This window comes from Cariama cristata, unplaced genomic scaffold (assembly GCF_000690535.1).
Source record: "Cariama cristata isolate BGI_N322 unplaced genomic scaffold, ASM69053v1 scaffold3424, whole genome shotgun sequence".
Taxonomy (NCBI): Eukaryota; Metazoa; Chordata; class Aves; order Cariamiformes; family Cariamidae; genus Cariama; species Cariama cristata.
The window spans coordinates 1-16437 of record NW_009611074.1 but is presented as its reverse complement, the minus strand read 5'-3'; the positions used below and the strand labels follow the sequence as shown (position 1 = coordinate 16437).

Sequence of the window (16437 nt, the reverse complement as noted above, 5' to 3'; positions counted from 1 at the left end):
CAGGAATGAATCTTTCTGTTCTTGTGGACATTTAGTGAAGAAACACAAAATCAGAAATATTAGTTCTGGAGATGATCTAGATCTAGATGATTCTGCTGCTCAAAGCAGCACTGTCACCAACATGAGATCAGGTCAGCCATGACTTTGCCTAGCTGAGTGATGAAAGAACAGAGATTCCAGAACCCCTCTTGGCCTTTGTCCAATGCTGCTCTACACTTTCAATGCACATGTTTTTCTTAATGTCTAGTCTGACTCTTCCAAGGCAGTCTGTAGCTATGGCCCCATATTATATTTTCTACCACTATCAAAAAGAGTTTGACTCTGCTTACTTTATGACTCTCTTTAATTTAATTGTAAGCTATTGTAAAATGACACTTTAACCTCCTTTTTAGCAGGCTAAAGCAGCCCAGTTCTCTCGGGCATCATCTGCTCCAATCGCTTAATGATCTCAGCAGCCTTTTCCTAGACTCCTTACCATTTCTCTATCCGTTTCAGAATCATTTAGGTTGGAAAACACCCTTAAGATTACTGAGTCCAACCATTAACCTAGCATTGCCAAGTCCACCACTAAGCCATGTCCCTAAGCACCACATCTACACATCTTTAAATACCTCCGAGGATGGTGACTCTACCACTTCCCTGGGCAGCCTGTTCCAGTACTTGATAACCCTTTTGTGAAGAAATTTTTCATAATATCAAATCTAAACTTCCCCTGGCACAACTTGAGGCCATTTCCTCTTGTCCTATCAGTTGTTACTTGGGAGAAGAGACCGGCCCCCACCGCACTACACCTTCCTTTCAGGCAGTTGTAGAGAGTTATCAGGTCTCCCCTCAGCCTCCTCTTCTCCAGGCTGAACACCCCCAGCTACCTCAGCTGCCCCGTCAGACTTGTGCTCCAGACCCTTCACCAACTTCATTGCCCTTCTCTGGACTCACTCCAGCACCTCAAGGTCTTTCTTGTAGTGAGGGGCCCAAAACTGAACACAGGATTTGGGGTGTGGTCTCAGTGGTGCTGAGTACAGGAGGATGATCACTTCTCTAGTCCTACTGGCCACATTATTGCTGGTACAGGCCATGATGCTGTTGGCTTTCTTGGCCACCTGAGCACACTGCTGGCTCATATTCAGCTGGCTGTCAGCCAACACCCCCAGGTTCTAGACTGCTTTCTAACCACTCCTCCCTCAGTCTGTAATGCTGCATGGGGTTGTTGTGGCTGAAGTGTAGGACTCAACACTTGTTCTTGTTGAACCTCATGCCATTGATCTTGGCCCATCAATCCCGCCTGTCCGGATCCCTCTGCAGAACCTTCCTACCCTCCAGCAGATCAACGCTCCCACCCAACTTGGTGTTGTCTGCAAATTGACTGAGGGTGCACTTGATCCCCTCATCCAGATCATTGATAAAGATACTAATCAGAACTCCAGATCCTCCTTCTGGCCCTTCATGTTGATAGGCATCACGTTTGCTAACCTCCAGTCAACTGGGAGCTCCCCAGCTGAAAAGAGTGACCTAAAACCTGTCCCAGGATTCCAGGTACAGTCTTACTGGTACCAAGCAGAGCAGGTAATAACTTCCCTCAATCCGCTGGCCTTGCTCCTAATGTAGCCCAGTAGACAGTTTGCCTTGTTCACAATTTGGCTTGTATTCACCTGGGCAGCTGCTGCAAGTCCTTGGTCCTTTACAGCAGAGCCATTGCCTCTGCAGTCTCTTCACGTCCTGTACTTATGCATAGGTTTTGCCTCAGGTGCAGAAGTTTACACTCTTCTTATTGAACTTGAGATTTCTGTTGGCCCAGTCCTCAGGTTTCTCAAGGGCCCTCCAGATTGGTCTGTCGTGTCAGCCACACCGCAAAATTCAATATTGGCTGCAAATTTGCTGATGCTGTACTCTATGTCATAACTTACATTGCTGTCAATGTTGAGCAATATGTGCCCCAGATAGGCCCCAGGAGTGTTCTGCTCATTGCTGGCTGTCAAGCCATTGATCATTGCCTTTGAATCTAGGGGTCCCGCCAATTTTTGACTACATAGCCGTTCATTTGTCTAGTTCATAGCTGCTTGGTTTCCAAATGTGAACTCTGTGGGTGATGATGTTAAAAGCTCTGTGTACTGGAGTTAGCTGGGATGGAGTTAATTCCATAGCAGCCCCTAGGGTGCTGTGTTAGACTTGACGAAAGCAGCGTTGATAACACACCGATGTATTAGCTATTGCTGAACAGTGCTTGCACGGCATTAAGGCCTTCTCCGTTTCTCACTCTGCTCTCCCTACAGTGAGTAGCTTGGGGGTGGGCAAGAGCTTGGGAGAGGTCACAACTGGGACAGCTGACCTGAATGGCACAGAGAGATATTCCAGGCCATAGATAGATCACATTCCGAAGGATCAGTGGCAGTAGTGTTTGAATCGGCAACTTTTCTGCCATTGAATTTTAGTGCCCTTTCTCTACAGTGACCAGAGGGAGAAAGGAGGAAGGAGGAGGGAAGAGGACAGAGGAGGAGAGGGAGAGGGGAGGAGAGAGGATAGACAAGGCAGGGGGGGGCGGGCATGGGAGAGAGAGGAAGACCAGACAAAGGGACGAGAGAGCAAGATTATGTGAGGAAAGTTGTTTTCAGGTTCCATTTTTATTGCCAGGAGTTCTTTCTAGCCTCCTGCTTCCTAGACTCCTGAAGTCTCTCCTTCGGAAGGCATGCTTGTGATATACAGTGCTGCCTGCAATCTTGAAAAAGTTTCTGTATTTCGGTGCAGAATCACAAGCAATCTGATTCCCACATTGAAATGGAAGGCTCGGAATTTAGCAATCTTCAGAAAGAGAGTTGCATTCAAGGACAAAGCGAGAATATAAAATCATAATTTATTGATGATATTTCTGAAGGGCTTAGGTCAACCTCAGCACTTTAGAAATCTTATTTTGGAAATGTGTTATTCTGTACATTGTGTTGATGTTTTGGGACTGCTGTCCTGGAAACCTTAGCCACAAGCTTCTGTTGGAGATTACCACTGGTCTTTAGACCTTAGTAACGTGCAGTGTGGCAATTCCCATGTTCTCAATAGAATTCTTACCCTCAGTTACACAGAGAACAATTTGGCTTTCACAAAAATTATGAATTCTTTACTTAGCGGTTGTGTCGTCTTCTCAGCTATCTCAGGTCTTCGAGGAGAAAAATGCCCTCTCCCTCCAGCTGCGCGGTAGCAGTCGGAATGTCTGTGAGAGCCACCAGCACTACAATGAGGTTCTGAACAGCTGCTTGGTGCTTGAGAGGCAGCTGCAGGAGCTGCAGTCTGCAGACAAGGGCATGGTAAGGGTGGTCTTCTTGGTGCAAGGGAGGGAAAAGCTTACTGCAAATGGCTCCGCTAACTTTGCAGCATTATAGCTACTTTCTGTCCTCTTTGTTCAGTGCTATCTGCCATACATTCATGATGTCTTTCAGGAGTTGTTTGCAACAGATGCTGCTCCAGGAGCACCCCAAGAAAAGAATGAGCCTCAGAGAGGCAGTTACACACCAGAACTGCAGGAGTTGCAGCTGAGGTAAAGAAAGCCTGAGAAAACAGGGGTGGGGATGTTAGTCCTGATGGAGGTCTTTGGGCTGGTGATGAGTCTGTTTCTGTTACTCTCTGTCAGAGTGTCGGAAAAACTCAGTTCCATACTAGAACCTTGTAGAAGTGTAGGAACTGTTATATGCACTTAACAGCTGTCATTAGTTATCACTTTGGATAGAACTTCAGAAAATGAAGAGACAATATGCAGCAGCAATTCCAGTTGACCATCACCAGCCAAACTAGCATCTTTGATTTGATGGGCTTGGTCCTCAATAACTGCTTAAGTATATCAGTGGTCCTGGTCTCAAGGTTGTTAGCCTGAGAGTGTCTGGAATTGAGACCTAGCACATGATTCCTTGTAACCTTCTGGAACTAAGATCTAGGACATGATTCTTCATACCCTTTCAAAATTATTTTCAGAAGGGGGGGCCATGGATGACAGAGCCAAGGAACTCCTTCCTGATGTGACACAGAAACTTCAAGAGATTTATCTTCTCTCTTGCTTTCCAAATAATTTAAATATATTAATAAAACATAACTAAGTCTTCTGTGTGAAGTGGAAGGGAATTGGTGTCTGTTCTCATACTGCATCAGTGAATACAATAGAAACAGAATAGTTCATGAATTAGCCCTTTTTTGGCCTATGCTTGGTTATTTTCTGACAGGTTGTCTGAAACAGAACATTTACATAGCAGCACAAAGCAGGATCTGAGGTATTTAGAGGAACAGCTGGAGGAAGAACGGGACCGTCGTCTTGCTGTAGAGGAGGCGCTCTCTGCAGCACAGGACCAGATCAGGAGGTGAGGGAGCTTGAGCAAAGAGGCAGTATCACCATAAAAGTATGGTGATCCTAGCTCTGTGTTCATCTGTACTTCATTACATCCTTCTGTCAAATGTCACTGGGGGCACAGAGACAACTATACCATGTCTGTCACAGAATCACAGAATGGTGGAGGTTGGAAAGGGACCTCTGGAGGTCATCTGGTCCAATGTCTCTGCTCAAGCGGGGCTACCTAGAGCCAGTTGCCCAGGACCACATCCAGATGGCCTTTGAATATCTCCAAGGATGAAGACTTAACAACCTCCCTGGGCAACCTGTGCCAGTGCTCAGTCACCCTTACAGTAAAAAAGTGTTTCCTGATGTTCAGGCTATCCTTCAGTTGTAGACAAAGATAGAATGAGACAACTGACTAGACATTAAGACAAATTCTGACTAGAAATGAGATGCCATCTTTCTCAATGAGTTAAACTACTGGAAAATATAATTCGGAGACTGGGAATTGGGTGAAGGTAGAAGAGTTTTCATACTTCCAGGGAATCTGTCTCCTTAGTAAGCACCTGTCTGTTACGAGCAAAAGAGTCTTGACTTGAAGAATGTAATTCAATTTTAATGTATTGCCAGTTAACATAAACTTTTAATTAATTTGGGTATTGAGAAACACATAGGGAAAACACTTCCCCCCAATTTCTCAGGCTCAACTGCAGTCTAGACACCTCTCTTCCCCGCTTCCCAGTATCCAGTCCCGTTATTTGCACCACACATTACGCTCAGTCCCTTTGGTGAGGCAAAGGGCAGCGTAGGAGGCTGGAGTCGGTATGTAGTGGTTTCTCTCTGCTGCTCCTTGTTTCTTACTCATTTCCTCCTTCTCTTAGCAGCTACCAGCCTTTCTTAAATACATTTGAACAGAGGCATCATATGCTCCTCTGGTTGTAGTTTTGGCACACAATGAGGCATCATCCATGGCCAAGTCAGCTGGAACGAGCTGTGGCTGGTACAGGGCACTTCATGACCTCCTGCAACAAAGCTCTCCCTTACAACTCCCCGTTACCAAAACCTTGCCATTTATACCCAGTACACTGTGTATCTCAGCTTACTTGACAGATGCCCTTACAGTCAGCAGAGAAAAGGAGGCTGACCTAGACTGGATGTTAGGATTAGGATGCAGTGAGTTGCATGTTAGAAATGCCTGTTTCTCCTCATTGACTATATATAAAAGTGGGTCTTATCACGTAATTTGATTGTGGGCACTTGTGCTGTGCGTTTCCTGGTAGTTAACATAAACCTCGCTATTGGAGTCTTTTACATGAAAACAATTACTTTCTTCTGACTCACATGCTGATTCAGCCGAAAAATAATGGTCTGTATGGAAGAATTCTGGATGAAGTTCCCTGGTAACTGCTACACAACTCAGACAACTTTAGCCCATTCTAGCATTAAGGTCTATGAAAGCCTCCTACAACTGATTTTACTTCACTAACTAATGCTAGCCTGAAGATTTGACTGTGCTGCTTCCACATTTCATCCTTTAATAGTATCTTGTTAATCTTCAATATGTGTCACTAGAAAATATAGCAAAAGACCAGCACTACTGGGACCAGAGCTGGCTTCCAAAATAATTTCATAGAATTTAAAATATACAGTTGAATCATCTGCCCTGGCTTCTTTCAAGTCACAAACTATGAAATTTCACTTGAAAGCCCCCATGTAGAACACAGAGATTTCAGTGAAGTTAAAGAATTTGAAATTCCTGAAAGACAAAAGTTAAAAACCAGCACTGAAAAAATCATGAGTTTTGAAGTGATGGGATATAAATTAGGTAAGAAAGGACTCCACTGCCAGCAGCTGAATTGTCCTATCTGCTGGAGAGGAATGGTAATCTGCACATCATGCAGTATGAAAGTTTTACTTTTCTCTCTGACTGTGGCTATGGGCACAGGAAGTGGCTGGCACTGAGCAGATATAACTTGTATAGAGAGCACAATATGCCTGCTCTGTTGTGGTTTCACCAGCCTCCTGGTGGAGGAAGGAGGACTACTGCTAGTTGGATCATCCAGTCCTGCTCAGCTTGAGCTCAGGAGGCACTACAGTTGTACAAATGAAACCGATTGTTGTCAGGTGAGGCCATGGCTTGCAGTCGTCAATTACTTTTTGAAGAAATACCTCCTTTCCTAAGCTTGTCTACAGTGGTGGTTTGGGGCATCGTAAGAAACTTAATTCAATTTCTTGTTTTTTGCGGCAGGTTGCAGTCAAGTGAGTGGACGTCTTCCTTAAGTGCAAGCATTGATATGACTCCAGGTCATGAGCATTCCATGCTGATTGACTCCGTGGATAATAATTTCCGCAAAGTAAGAATTTATATTCACAGCTGTCAATGATGTGAGCCCTGGCTGATGCAAGAAAATGTGAACTGAAAACTGTGAACCTATAGCAGCTAAATCCTTCTGTAGGCACATTTAAATCTATTTGGGTTTGTGTAGGTTTCTGCTCTTGTCTTGCTTTGTTTTCCATGCCAAAAGCCATATATTGTTCTGATTGTGGCTCTGCAACAGTCTACATAAGCAGAATAAATTTCAGAGGTCACTAAAATGTAGGCTAGCATTGTCTGTGCCTAAAATGTGGTCCCAGGTTCCTTGTGGAATATTCAAGGCCTCAGTGGTGAGCAAACAGACAAAGTCTGTGCAAACAATGCTATCTCATGCATAAGAAATATATGTGTTACTGGCCCTAGCATCTGCAGTGTCTGGAGAGTCTGCCCTTTCATTTAGCAACCATCTCGGTTTTATCTCGCTCACCGTCTTTCAGACCTGTATCAGTCAGGCTGGAAGCGGAAGAGCTGCTTTTTCACTGCACTGAATGACAGCCTGGCAGTCACCCCTGCTGTTTTGCCAAGGATGAAGCCCTGCTGAAGGGTTTGCCCTCTAGTGTCTACAAGACTTGGGGTGGTGCTCTCAAGAGCAGCATCAGCAGACTTGCAGCAAGAGCCATAACTGGATGCTACTCTGTGCTCGTGCTTGGGGTTTGTTACTAGAGTAGACAGTTTTTTCTTTCTACTGGAACTTCGCCGGTAGATGTTACATTATCTGAGGACTGCTGAAGAGCCCCTGTAGAGTAAGGTCACTCTACAACAGCTTGTTCAACAGCTTCAGAAGTCCTTTCAGCTGCAAGGGTAAAAGAATGCAACAAATAAATAATAATTTTCTTCTTCTAGACCAGAGAGTGAATCAGGGTTCCTAGTAGCTCGAGGCTCTAGCAGAAAAATACTATTGATCCATTTGTTTATATTTCACTCTGAGAGGCTAGTAATTCATAGGGACCAAATGTTAGAGGGAGATGTTCTGCATTCTGCGGCCCTTTCTCAAGCAGAATTGGAGGGGGCTGGTTCATGAGAAACCTGCAGAGAACAGGGAAAGGGGAATATTTCACTGAGAGTTGGCCCTAGAGGTCGAATCTGACAGTAGAATGGGTTTGGGAAGGTTCATGCTCATTAGCTTAAACAAACTTATCTTCATGGTCTGGAGAGCTCTGGGTGAAGGCAGGGGGGACATATCCATTCCTGGTACTGACTGGTCTCTCTTTTACTCTTCCAGACTCAGAATATCCTTGGACTACGACGCCTGTTACGCTCTCTCTTCCGTTCCCGGACCCACCTGCCCCTGCTAGTGGCCATGTATCTGCTTGGTCTCCATGTCCTGCTCTTCCTGTGCTTTACAGGTCACCTATGAACAGGAGTAACAGCCTTTTCTTGACCGACAACCCCCTGTGTTAATGAGGGCCTGCATTCCCTATCGACAGGGTAGCACTTCACCTAGCTGCCGCCTTTTTCCAAATCAGTTGCTGCACCCAGCAACTTGCACCTAGGTTGCTTGCTAAGTACACAGCAGCTGGTGCTGATGCTTGGGATCTGTTTCCAGGACATCTACGATTTCTTTGGTGTTTTTAAATCAGTGGTACATTTTCTGAGCCAGGGTCAGCTACAGGCTTCAAGGACAGCATCTGTTCCTGTACCTGGAGGTAGCACCGCTCATTTTATATAGTATTGTGCTGCAGTAGGAATAAGAAAAATATTCTTGAGTTGCTGCAGTACTTCAACGCTTCTGGGAACTGCAGGATCTTTCCGCTCTTAGACTGAATCAGTGAGTTGGGTTGGGGAAACCCTGTAGCTAGATAGAAGAAAGTTCCCTGTCTTCCATCCCTTAGGTTTGCTCTGTGACTCAGTGCTGTTTAAAATGCATATCCTAAGGAAGTTGTGGACACTTTAAGGAACATGAATTGAATTTCAAAATTGTTTCCTGCTCAGTTGCATCTCCTGTTGAAGAAAGGCCAAAATTAGTATATCTAGACCTGCTGAGCATTCCATTTAAAAACAGTCATATGTCTGCCCTGACAAGCCTGTAAAATAATGTCAGTAATTTAGTTATTGAAAAGGAATAGGAAACAAGAAATTTTTTAGCTCTAAGTTAATAACCTTACTCTTTATAGCATTTGTGCAGCTTTCACGATGAAAGGTGCTTGCATACCTCTTGAAATGAGAGCGGCCATGTTCCTGCATTCTCATCCACTAAAGCCCCATCACAAGATTAAACCTGTACAGGCTGTGTTGAAGGTTGCATAATGTGGGGTATGTGGGCCCAAATCAAAGGCAGAAGCTCCAGAAATAAACTTTCCCCGCTATGCTGAGGAAGGGGCTAGAGTTCTGAAACATTCTGGCATCTCTGCTTTAGGAAAAGCCTGTTGTAGAAAGCTAGTGCGGGTCATTGGACTTGTTTGAATCTAATGCAAACAGACTTGATCTTACAGGATATATGGAAAGCTGTGTTTTCTAAAAAACTCCTGAATATGTCCTGGAATTGAGACTGCCCTCTTCCAAAGGGAGAGTACCGAATGCAAAGATAGTTTCAGTTGAGTTCTCTGTCAAGGGACCCAAGTGATCGTTCTGTTCAGAGTACTTGCCAGAAGGATTGTATCTGCCTCTTGCTAGAGTGTTAACAGTCACATTTTTTTCCCATGGGAAAGAGGTAGTTCTTTTGATACTGCTGATAAACTAAGACTCTCTAGCCAGTGAACAAAGCCTGTTTGAGGATGGATTGATTTCATCGTGGTAGCTAAAACAACTAGATCTCTGGCAGGTCCAGAACACTGGCACTACAAATCCATTTGTGCACTACCCTTGATTATCTGTGTTGACTTCCTCAACTATGTAAAATTCAGTTACCAAATACTTGGCCTATAGCTTCCTGGGGCATGTGCTCCTGTATATATAATAAAGATTATTTTTCAGATGGTATTTGAGTAATGTTGTCACATAAATGTCAGAGGTCTCTTGAGGGTATAGTGCTGCTGTGTCATACCTTTTACAGGACCACCATGGGACTGTAGATCACTTTTGTGTACACTTCCTTGTACGTTGTTTGCAGAAGCTCTGTTTCTTCATGTTATTTGAATGCCTGTGTAGATAACCTTTTCCCCCATCTCACCTCTCTCTCAGCCTTTTTCAGCTTTTGCTGCAATGACAAAAGAAGGAAATAGCACTTTAATAGTGAAAGCAATTCCAATGAAACAAGATCTGCTTGGGTTTACTTTTCTTCGCATTTAGGTACGTTTGACTGAATACTACACCATGTTAGAGTTGTGCAACCCCAGGAAAGACACGGGAGTTAGCAACAGCAAGCTGGAAGCATGCTACTAACTTAGGTGGGACTAGTTAAAACATACTGTCCTCTTCCAACTTTCTGTAGACAGAGGCAGGTACCTTTGTCCATATTCACTACTACACCACCACCATTAGAACAAAAGCTAGTAATGGGGTGTTGTAAGACCGTAGATAATGTTTCCACTGCATTTAATAGGAGCAAGAATTATAAGCAAAGTATGTTTCCTTAAAGCCCATGATGCAAGCTTTTCTGAACTGACATAAGATGAGCTTCTGCTGGTTCAGAGACATTTAAATATTTTGTAAAATGTCCCTCCCCAGCCTTCTTGTAGGCCCCTTTAGCTACTGGAAGGCTGCTACAAGGTCTCTGCAGAGCCTTCTCTACTCCTGGCTGAACAACCCCAACTCTCTCAGCCTGTCTTATTCCTAGGAGAGGTGTTCCAGCCCTCAGATCAAACAGGTCCATGTCCCTCTTGTGTTGAGGACCCCAGAGCTGAAGGCAGTACTGCAGGGGGGTCTCACCAGAGCAGAGCAGAGGGGCAGAATCCCCTCCCTCGACCTACTGGTCACGCTGCTTTGGATGCAGCCCAGGACACAGTTGGCTTTCTGGGCCGCAGGCACACTTTGCAGGGTCATACTGAGCTTCTCGTCAACCAACACCCTCAAGTCCTTCTCCTCAGGGCTGCTCTCAGGCCATTCTCTGCCCTGCCTGTATTTGTGCTTGGGTATTGCCCCAACCCAGGTGTAGGACCTTGCACTTGGCCTTGTTGAACTTCATGAGGTTTGCACAGGGCCCACCTCTCCAGGCTGTCCAGGTCCCTCTGGATGGCATCCCTTCCCTCCGGCGAGTCGACTGCACCACACAGCTTGGTGTTGTCAGCAAACTTGCTAAGGGTGCACTCGATCCCACTGTCCATGTCACTGACAAAGGTGTTAAACAGCACAGGTCCCAGTACGGACCCCTGAGGAACGCCACTCATCACTGCTCTCTACTTGGACATCAAGCCACTGACTGGAACTCTTTGAGTGCAACCATCCAGCCAATTCCTTACCCACCAAGTGGTCCATCCGTCAAATCCATGCCTCTCCAATTCAGAGACCAGGATGTTGTGTGGGACAATGTCAAATCAGGAAACATTTATGTACCAAGAGGGTGGTCACACACTGGGAGAGGCTTCCTGGAGAGGTGTGACACCCCAGGTCTGTCAGTGTTTAAGAGACGTTTGGACAATGCCCTTAATAATATGCTTTAACTTTTGGTCAACCCTGAAGCGGTCAGGCAGTTGGACGAGATGATCGTTGTAGGTCTCTTCTAATCGAACTATTCTACTCTAAGCCCTGCATATCTTGCCATTGTGTCAAACAGAAATGACTACTCTAGGAGCTTTTCTTGCTTCGTTTGCTTCATTCAGAAGGGAAGTTATTTTGGTTTGAGATGTTTATCTAGAGTCAAAGGAGTGTGAGTCATGGTATTCATTCCAAAATCCCGTACTTCCCGCCAGTAAGCAATGTGCCAAGGAGTTTGATCTGTAAGTGCTTAGAATTCTTTAACTACATGCTTTCCATCTTCCTGGTTCAAGCTATTTACTTTTACTTTTTTTTTGGCCCTGGAAGAGCTTTCATGTATGTATATATATGTATGTGTGTGTATGTCTGTGTGCATTAATATATATTTTTAATTGTGCTGTAAAATACTGAGTCAAATTTCATAACAAGTTCTGTAAGCAGTAGCTTCCTTTCTTTGGATCTCATTGTAATTGTCAAGCCCAGGGGCTTCAGCCTTATAACTTTTTTGTGCTTTTATGGCAGAATGATTTTTTCGAAGAGATGAAAATGGAGATGACAATCTGGTTTTGCACACTAAGAGATGTAATTGTGCTCCATTGAGCGCTACTCATGGCGTCGGCGGTTTGTGTCCTGGGTATACGCCTTGTCAGCGTGGCAGAGCACAGGCAGCGTGCTAGGGAACCGCAGTGCACCACGGCAGGTTTTGGTACTGATGACTTGAGCAGAGCTGGGGGCTGGGACGCAGGAAGTGAAGATAGCTGAAGTTAAAACGGAACTCGCAGGAGCAGACAGCAGTCCAAGAGCTGCTGCTAGCAACAGGTGCCTGAGCAAAAAGCAGCAAGTTTGCCAGCAGGAGCTGGTGAGCCTTTTAAGGTAAGAAAGCTGAGGCAGTTCTGAGACTGGAAAGTGAGAAACAACCACCAAAAAATGTAGGGTTTTGGTGGGCAAAGAGAACTCCTTCCTGATCCAGCATGTGTGAGCTGATAGCGCTTGGCATTTGCTTCTCAGTCTGTTCCTTGGTCACCATTGTTGCTCTTGTGTTTGAGGCTCTAAGGCACCACGTTTCCAAATCAGCCAGCAGGACTGTGCTAAGTGTGGTAGCCCTGCATCTGTGCTGTAGCAGACGCTTTCAAGGGGAAAAATGGGACAAACTAAAGGGTTGAGATGCTCCCCTGGCTGATACTTCTCATTATAGCGGGTGTCTGGAGCTTTCTGTGATTATAGTCTGTGGTTTGTCGTGGTTCCTAAGATGCATGGTGGCTGGCTTTGGAGAGTAGGTGGTCAGTACATCAGTATTTAAAACCCTGAACCATCTGCATTTGACCTAGCTACTCAAATCAGCTGCCCTGTTGAACAGCCCTGTGCTAGCTGGTTATTGCTGCTGTTTGATTGTTAACAAAAATGAGCCACAAACTTTAAAAATCTTTGGAGTGAGAGATGCTAATAAATCAGGGAGGGGAAAAGGAGATGAAAGGTATTGCTAGATTGTGCTATGTTGTCCACAGGAGCTTTCCTGCTTCCCCTGCTACTATTTGCAATTAGCTATTTTCAGTTTGTCAAAAGATTACTGTCAGTGCATACAAGCACAGCAATGTCACAGACCTGCTGTGTTCAGGAGTATGGCAACTTTTTTTTCTCTCCCCCCGCCGAGGCAGCCTGGGGAAGGCCTAAAGCCGGATCTATAAATCTGCCTTGGTGCTACATCCTCTCCCTTAGCTAGCTATCTGGCTTTTGTTTAACAACAGACTCATCCTTGCTGGGGTCTTTTAGTTTCTGCTGTCTTTGCTCCCTGGTCTTACAGTGCTGATTCCCTAGACAATTGGTAAGGCAGCTTGAAACTGAACTGGAAGGTTATTCACTTCACAGCTTTTTGTGTTGTACAGTTACTTACTTGTTCAGCATAAACATTTTGCTTGCACAGAGAGCAACTGTCCTGGGCACTTGGGGCCAGTTTGTAGGCTACTGTATGGTTGTGGGATTGAGGGGTTAGTGCCGTTGAGAAGCACATAATAGAAGCGTGCTGTTAAATGAGGATCCATCACAAAGCGGTTCTCTTCCCTCCTGCTGCGTTGTTTGCAGGTTTATGTGATGTTTGCAGTGATGTGAAACAGGGCCCAGCAGCCCAGTCTTTGCAGCACATTCTGTTTAGTCTTTCTCTCTGCCCCAGGGAAAAGCTGCTTTGGGTGGCGGTACGAACAACTTGGGGCTCCTCAACACCGCAGGCAGTAATAGCGAGAGCTCTGCCGAGAGCGATTGCTCTGCTGGGTGGGGGCAGGCGAGCCGCGTAACCTTTCTTCTGTCTCTCATTTTGTAGAAAGTGTGATGTTTGGGGGGGGCTTTTTCATCATCTTTTTTCACAGTCACCTTGAAAATGAAATGCAGGCGTTTTAGATTTCGCATTACTTTTATTTAACTTCCTCTTCCTGGGCCTACCACTTCCTCCAGGCCTCTCTGGACGGCCTGCGCAAGCCGGACCGCTGCAGCTTCAGCCTTTTCAGCCCTGCACACTTAATGATTTTAGCCCCATTTCCTGCTTTTACCATACGAGAGACATAAACACCACACAGTGTACTGCGCCAGCACTGCCAGACCAGCATACAGCTTCTCTCTGAACCTTCTCTAGCACGCTAGGCAGGGCCTAGAACAGACAAGAGACTTGAGGAGTCCGACCACAGGTAAATAAGCGTTGTATCCTGGCGGCAGAGCAAGCCACGGGCTCTGGTGTGTGCAGTGACTGTGCGTAACAGCAGGGAGGTTAAAGCAGGGAACAGCCTCCCTCAGCACAGAAAACTAACATCTGTTGGAAAAGCAGAACCTGACAGTTGGATGCTAACACTTATTTACATTAAAATAAGGTGTGCATTTTAACTGTGGAATCAGTGTGCATGAAGACGGTGGTTGACACTTAAAATCCCTGTGTGTTTTGCTGAAAGAGGTTCTGGGGCTGAAGAGCAACTTTTTTGGGGTGCCCTGTGCTGTACGAGGGACAGAGATCAGCAGGCAGATGGCCTGCAAGGGTCCCTTCCAGCCCGAGTTATGCCCCGGCTGCTGCGGTCTGACATGCCCACGGCTGTCCGCCGGCGGTGCCAGCGTGCTGGGGTCTGAGTAACACCGTGTCCTCCTTGTGCAGATGTGGAAAGCAGTCGTGGGACATGATGTCTCAGTGAAGGTTGAGGCACAGGGAGATGACTGGGACACTGACCCCGATTTCGTGGTGAGTGTCTGGTGTGGTAACCCGTAATACTGGGGGGGGTGGGGGTGTGTGTGTGAAGGGTTCACTGGCCCTGGGCATATGCTGGTCAACTGGGCCAGGGCTCGGGGCTCGGCACGGCCACGCAGCACTGCTGGATGGGCAGGCTCAGTCAGGTCCCACCAGCCCCTCGCAGGTACTGTCAGGTCATCTGTCTAAGCCATTTCTGACCCTATCTATGTTTAGTTTCCAGAACTTCCTACACCAGTGTACCCCACATCTGACTACAACTCATATCACTTAAGGAGTATAGAATATTTAGAGTTTTTTAAACCTGCTCCCTGGTTAACTTCGCTGAGTCCTCCCCACAACTTACAAGAAATAGCAAAGACTTACATTTTCTCTTTCCCACACTGTTTGTAATTGTACGGGATTCCAGCATTGCCCTCATTTGTCTTTTTTCCAGATGGAAGAATCCTACTCTATTTATGGTCACCTTGTGCAGATATAGCTCCATGCCTCTAAATAGCCTTATTTTTTACCTAGTCCAATTCTCTAGGTGAGATGGTGAGAGAAAAGAAGGGCTCAGCCTGTGGGAATCCCATGCATTCATACAATGTCATGATTTTCATTTTCTATTTGATGCTCTATTCCTTTCCCAATAAGTCACTCACACTTCGGCTAATTCTGTATTTGCGACTCTTCTACATAATTGCAGCCATTTCTGTATTTCATATTCCTTCCTGAATGGTGAATATTTTGGAACCATTGTAGTGCAGATATAATTCAGATTTTTTTTTTTTCCATATGCTTTACTTTTGTACTTATTAACACTAACCATCATTTACAATTTTATGACCCACTGATTTGGCATCACAAGATTTTTCTGCACTGCTTTGACTCCTGTATTTGGTTAACCTAAACAGTCCTTTACTATCTCAAAACATTGACATCTCATTCTTTATACTTTTTTTCTAAACCTCTTAGGAGCACATAGTGTAGCAAAAGGCCTGCCTCTCCAGGTGCCAAGGAATGCCAGACATGCTTTATAGCCACAGGTCTCTCTGAGCGCTGTTGAGATTTTGGTCTCCTTTCCAAGATAGTTTCTTGATGAACAGTCTCTTCTGTTACACTGTCCTGTGTTTTCAAGGTTTGGTCTTGCCTAGTTATTTCCAGTAAGAAATTCTATTTTGGGACAAAAAAGCAAGTCCTCTCCTCAAAGTTCCAAATTATTAATGTTTTAAAAAAAATTCTGTGCTGTCAAAATTATTTTGTTGTTTTTACTTAATTTCTTCCATTTGTGGAAGCATTTAAAATAAGCCTGAACAGAATAAGACTTTTTATTTTGTGTATACATATTTTTAGCTTTACCTTTTATTAGGAAAGAGTTTATTGATGCTTCAGTTTATCCAATACATGTTCAGATCTTCCAAAAAGACAAAACAAGTGCTGTCATAACAAAGCTGGGGAGACCTGATCACTCTCTACAGCTCCCCGAAAGGAGGTTGTAGTGAAGTTGGGCTCGGCCTCTCCTCCCACGCAACCAGTGACGGGACAAGAGGGCATCGTCTGAAGCTGCGCCAGGGGAAGTTCAGGCTAGAAATGAGGAGGCATTTCTTCCCAGAAAGGGTCGCTAGGCATTGGGATGGGCTGCCCAGGGAGGTGGTGGAGTCCCCACCCCTGGAGGGGTTTAAGGAAAGCCTGGAGGTGGCCCTTAGTGCCGTGGTCTAGCTGACATGGTGGTGTTGGGGCAGAGGTTGGACTCGATGATCCCAGAGGTCTCTTCCAACCAAACCGATTCTGTGAAAGCTGAGGCAGAACAGTGGACCTTGACTGAAACGTTCACTTCAGTGTTCTTCCACTATTTTCCTAAACAATTAATTTCCATAGCATTTTTGTTTGCTAGCTCCTCCCCGAGGAAGAGGGACAGAGCTTCCCGCAGCCCGGCGCCCTGTCCCCGCGGCCGTCCCGGGTCGCGGACCCTCCGTCCCCGGG

The 16437-nt window shown here is 45.5% G+C and overlaps 1 protein-coding gene across 1 annotated transcript in view; it reads left to right on the top strand.

Annotated features, from left to right (window-relative positions):
- GOLGB1 (golgin B1) overlaps positions 1-8037 on the top strand; it is a 41947-nt gene extending 33910 nt beyond the window's left edge. The window contains 6 exon segments of the mRNA XM_009698089.1: positions 3135-3293; positions 3426-3523; positions 4200-4334; positions 5126-5128; positions 6555-6660; positions 7903-8037. Coding sequence (XP_009696391.1) covers positions 3135-3293; positions 3426-3523; positions 4200-4334; positions 5126-5128; positions 6555-6660; positions 7903-8037 — 636 coding nt within the window.
- Positions 8038-16437: the final 8400 nt, after the last annotated feature.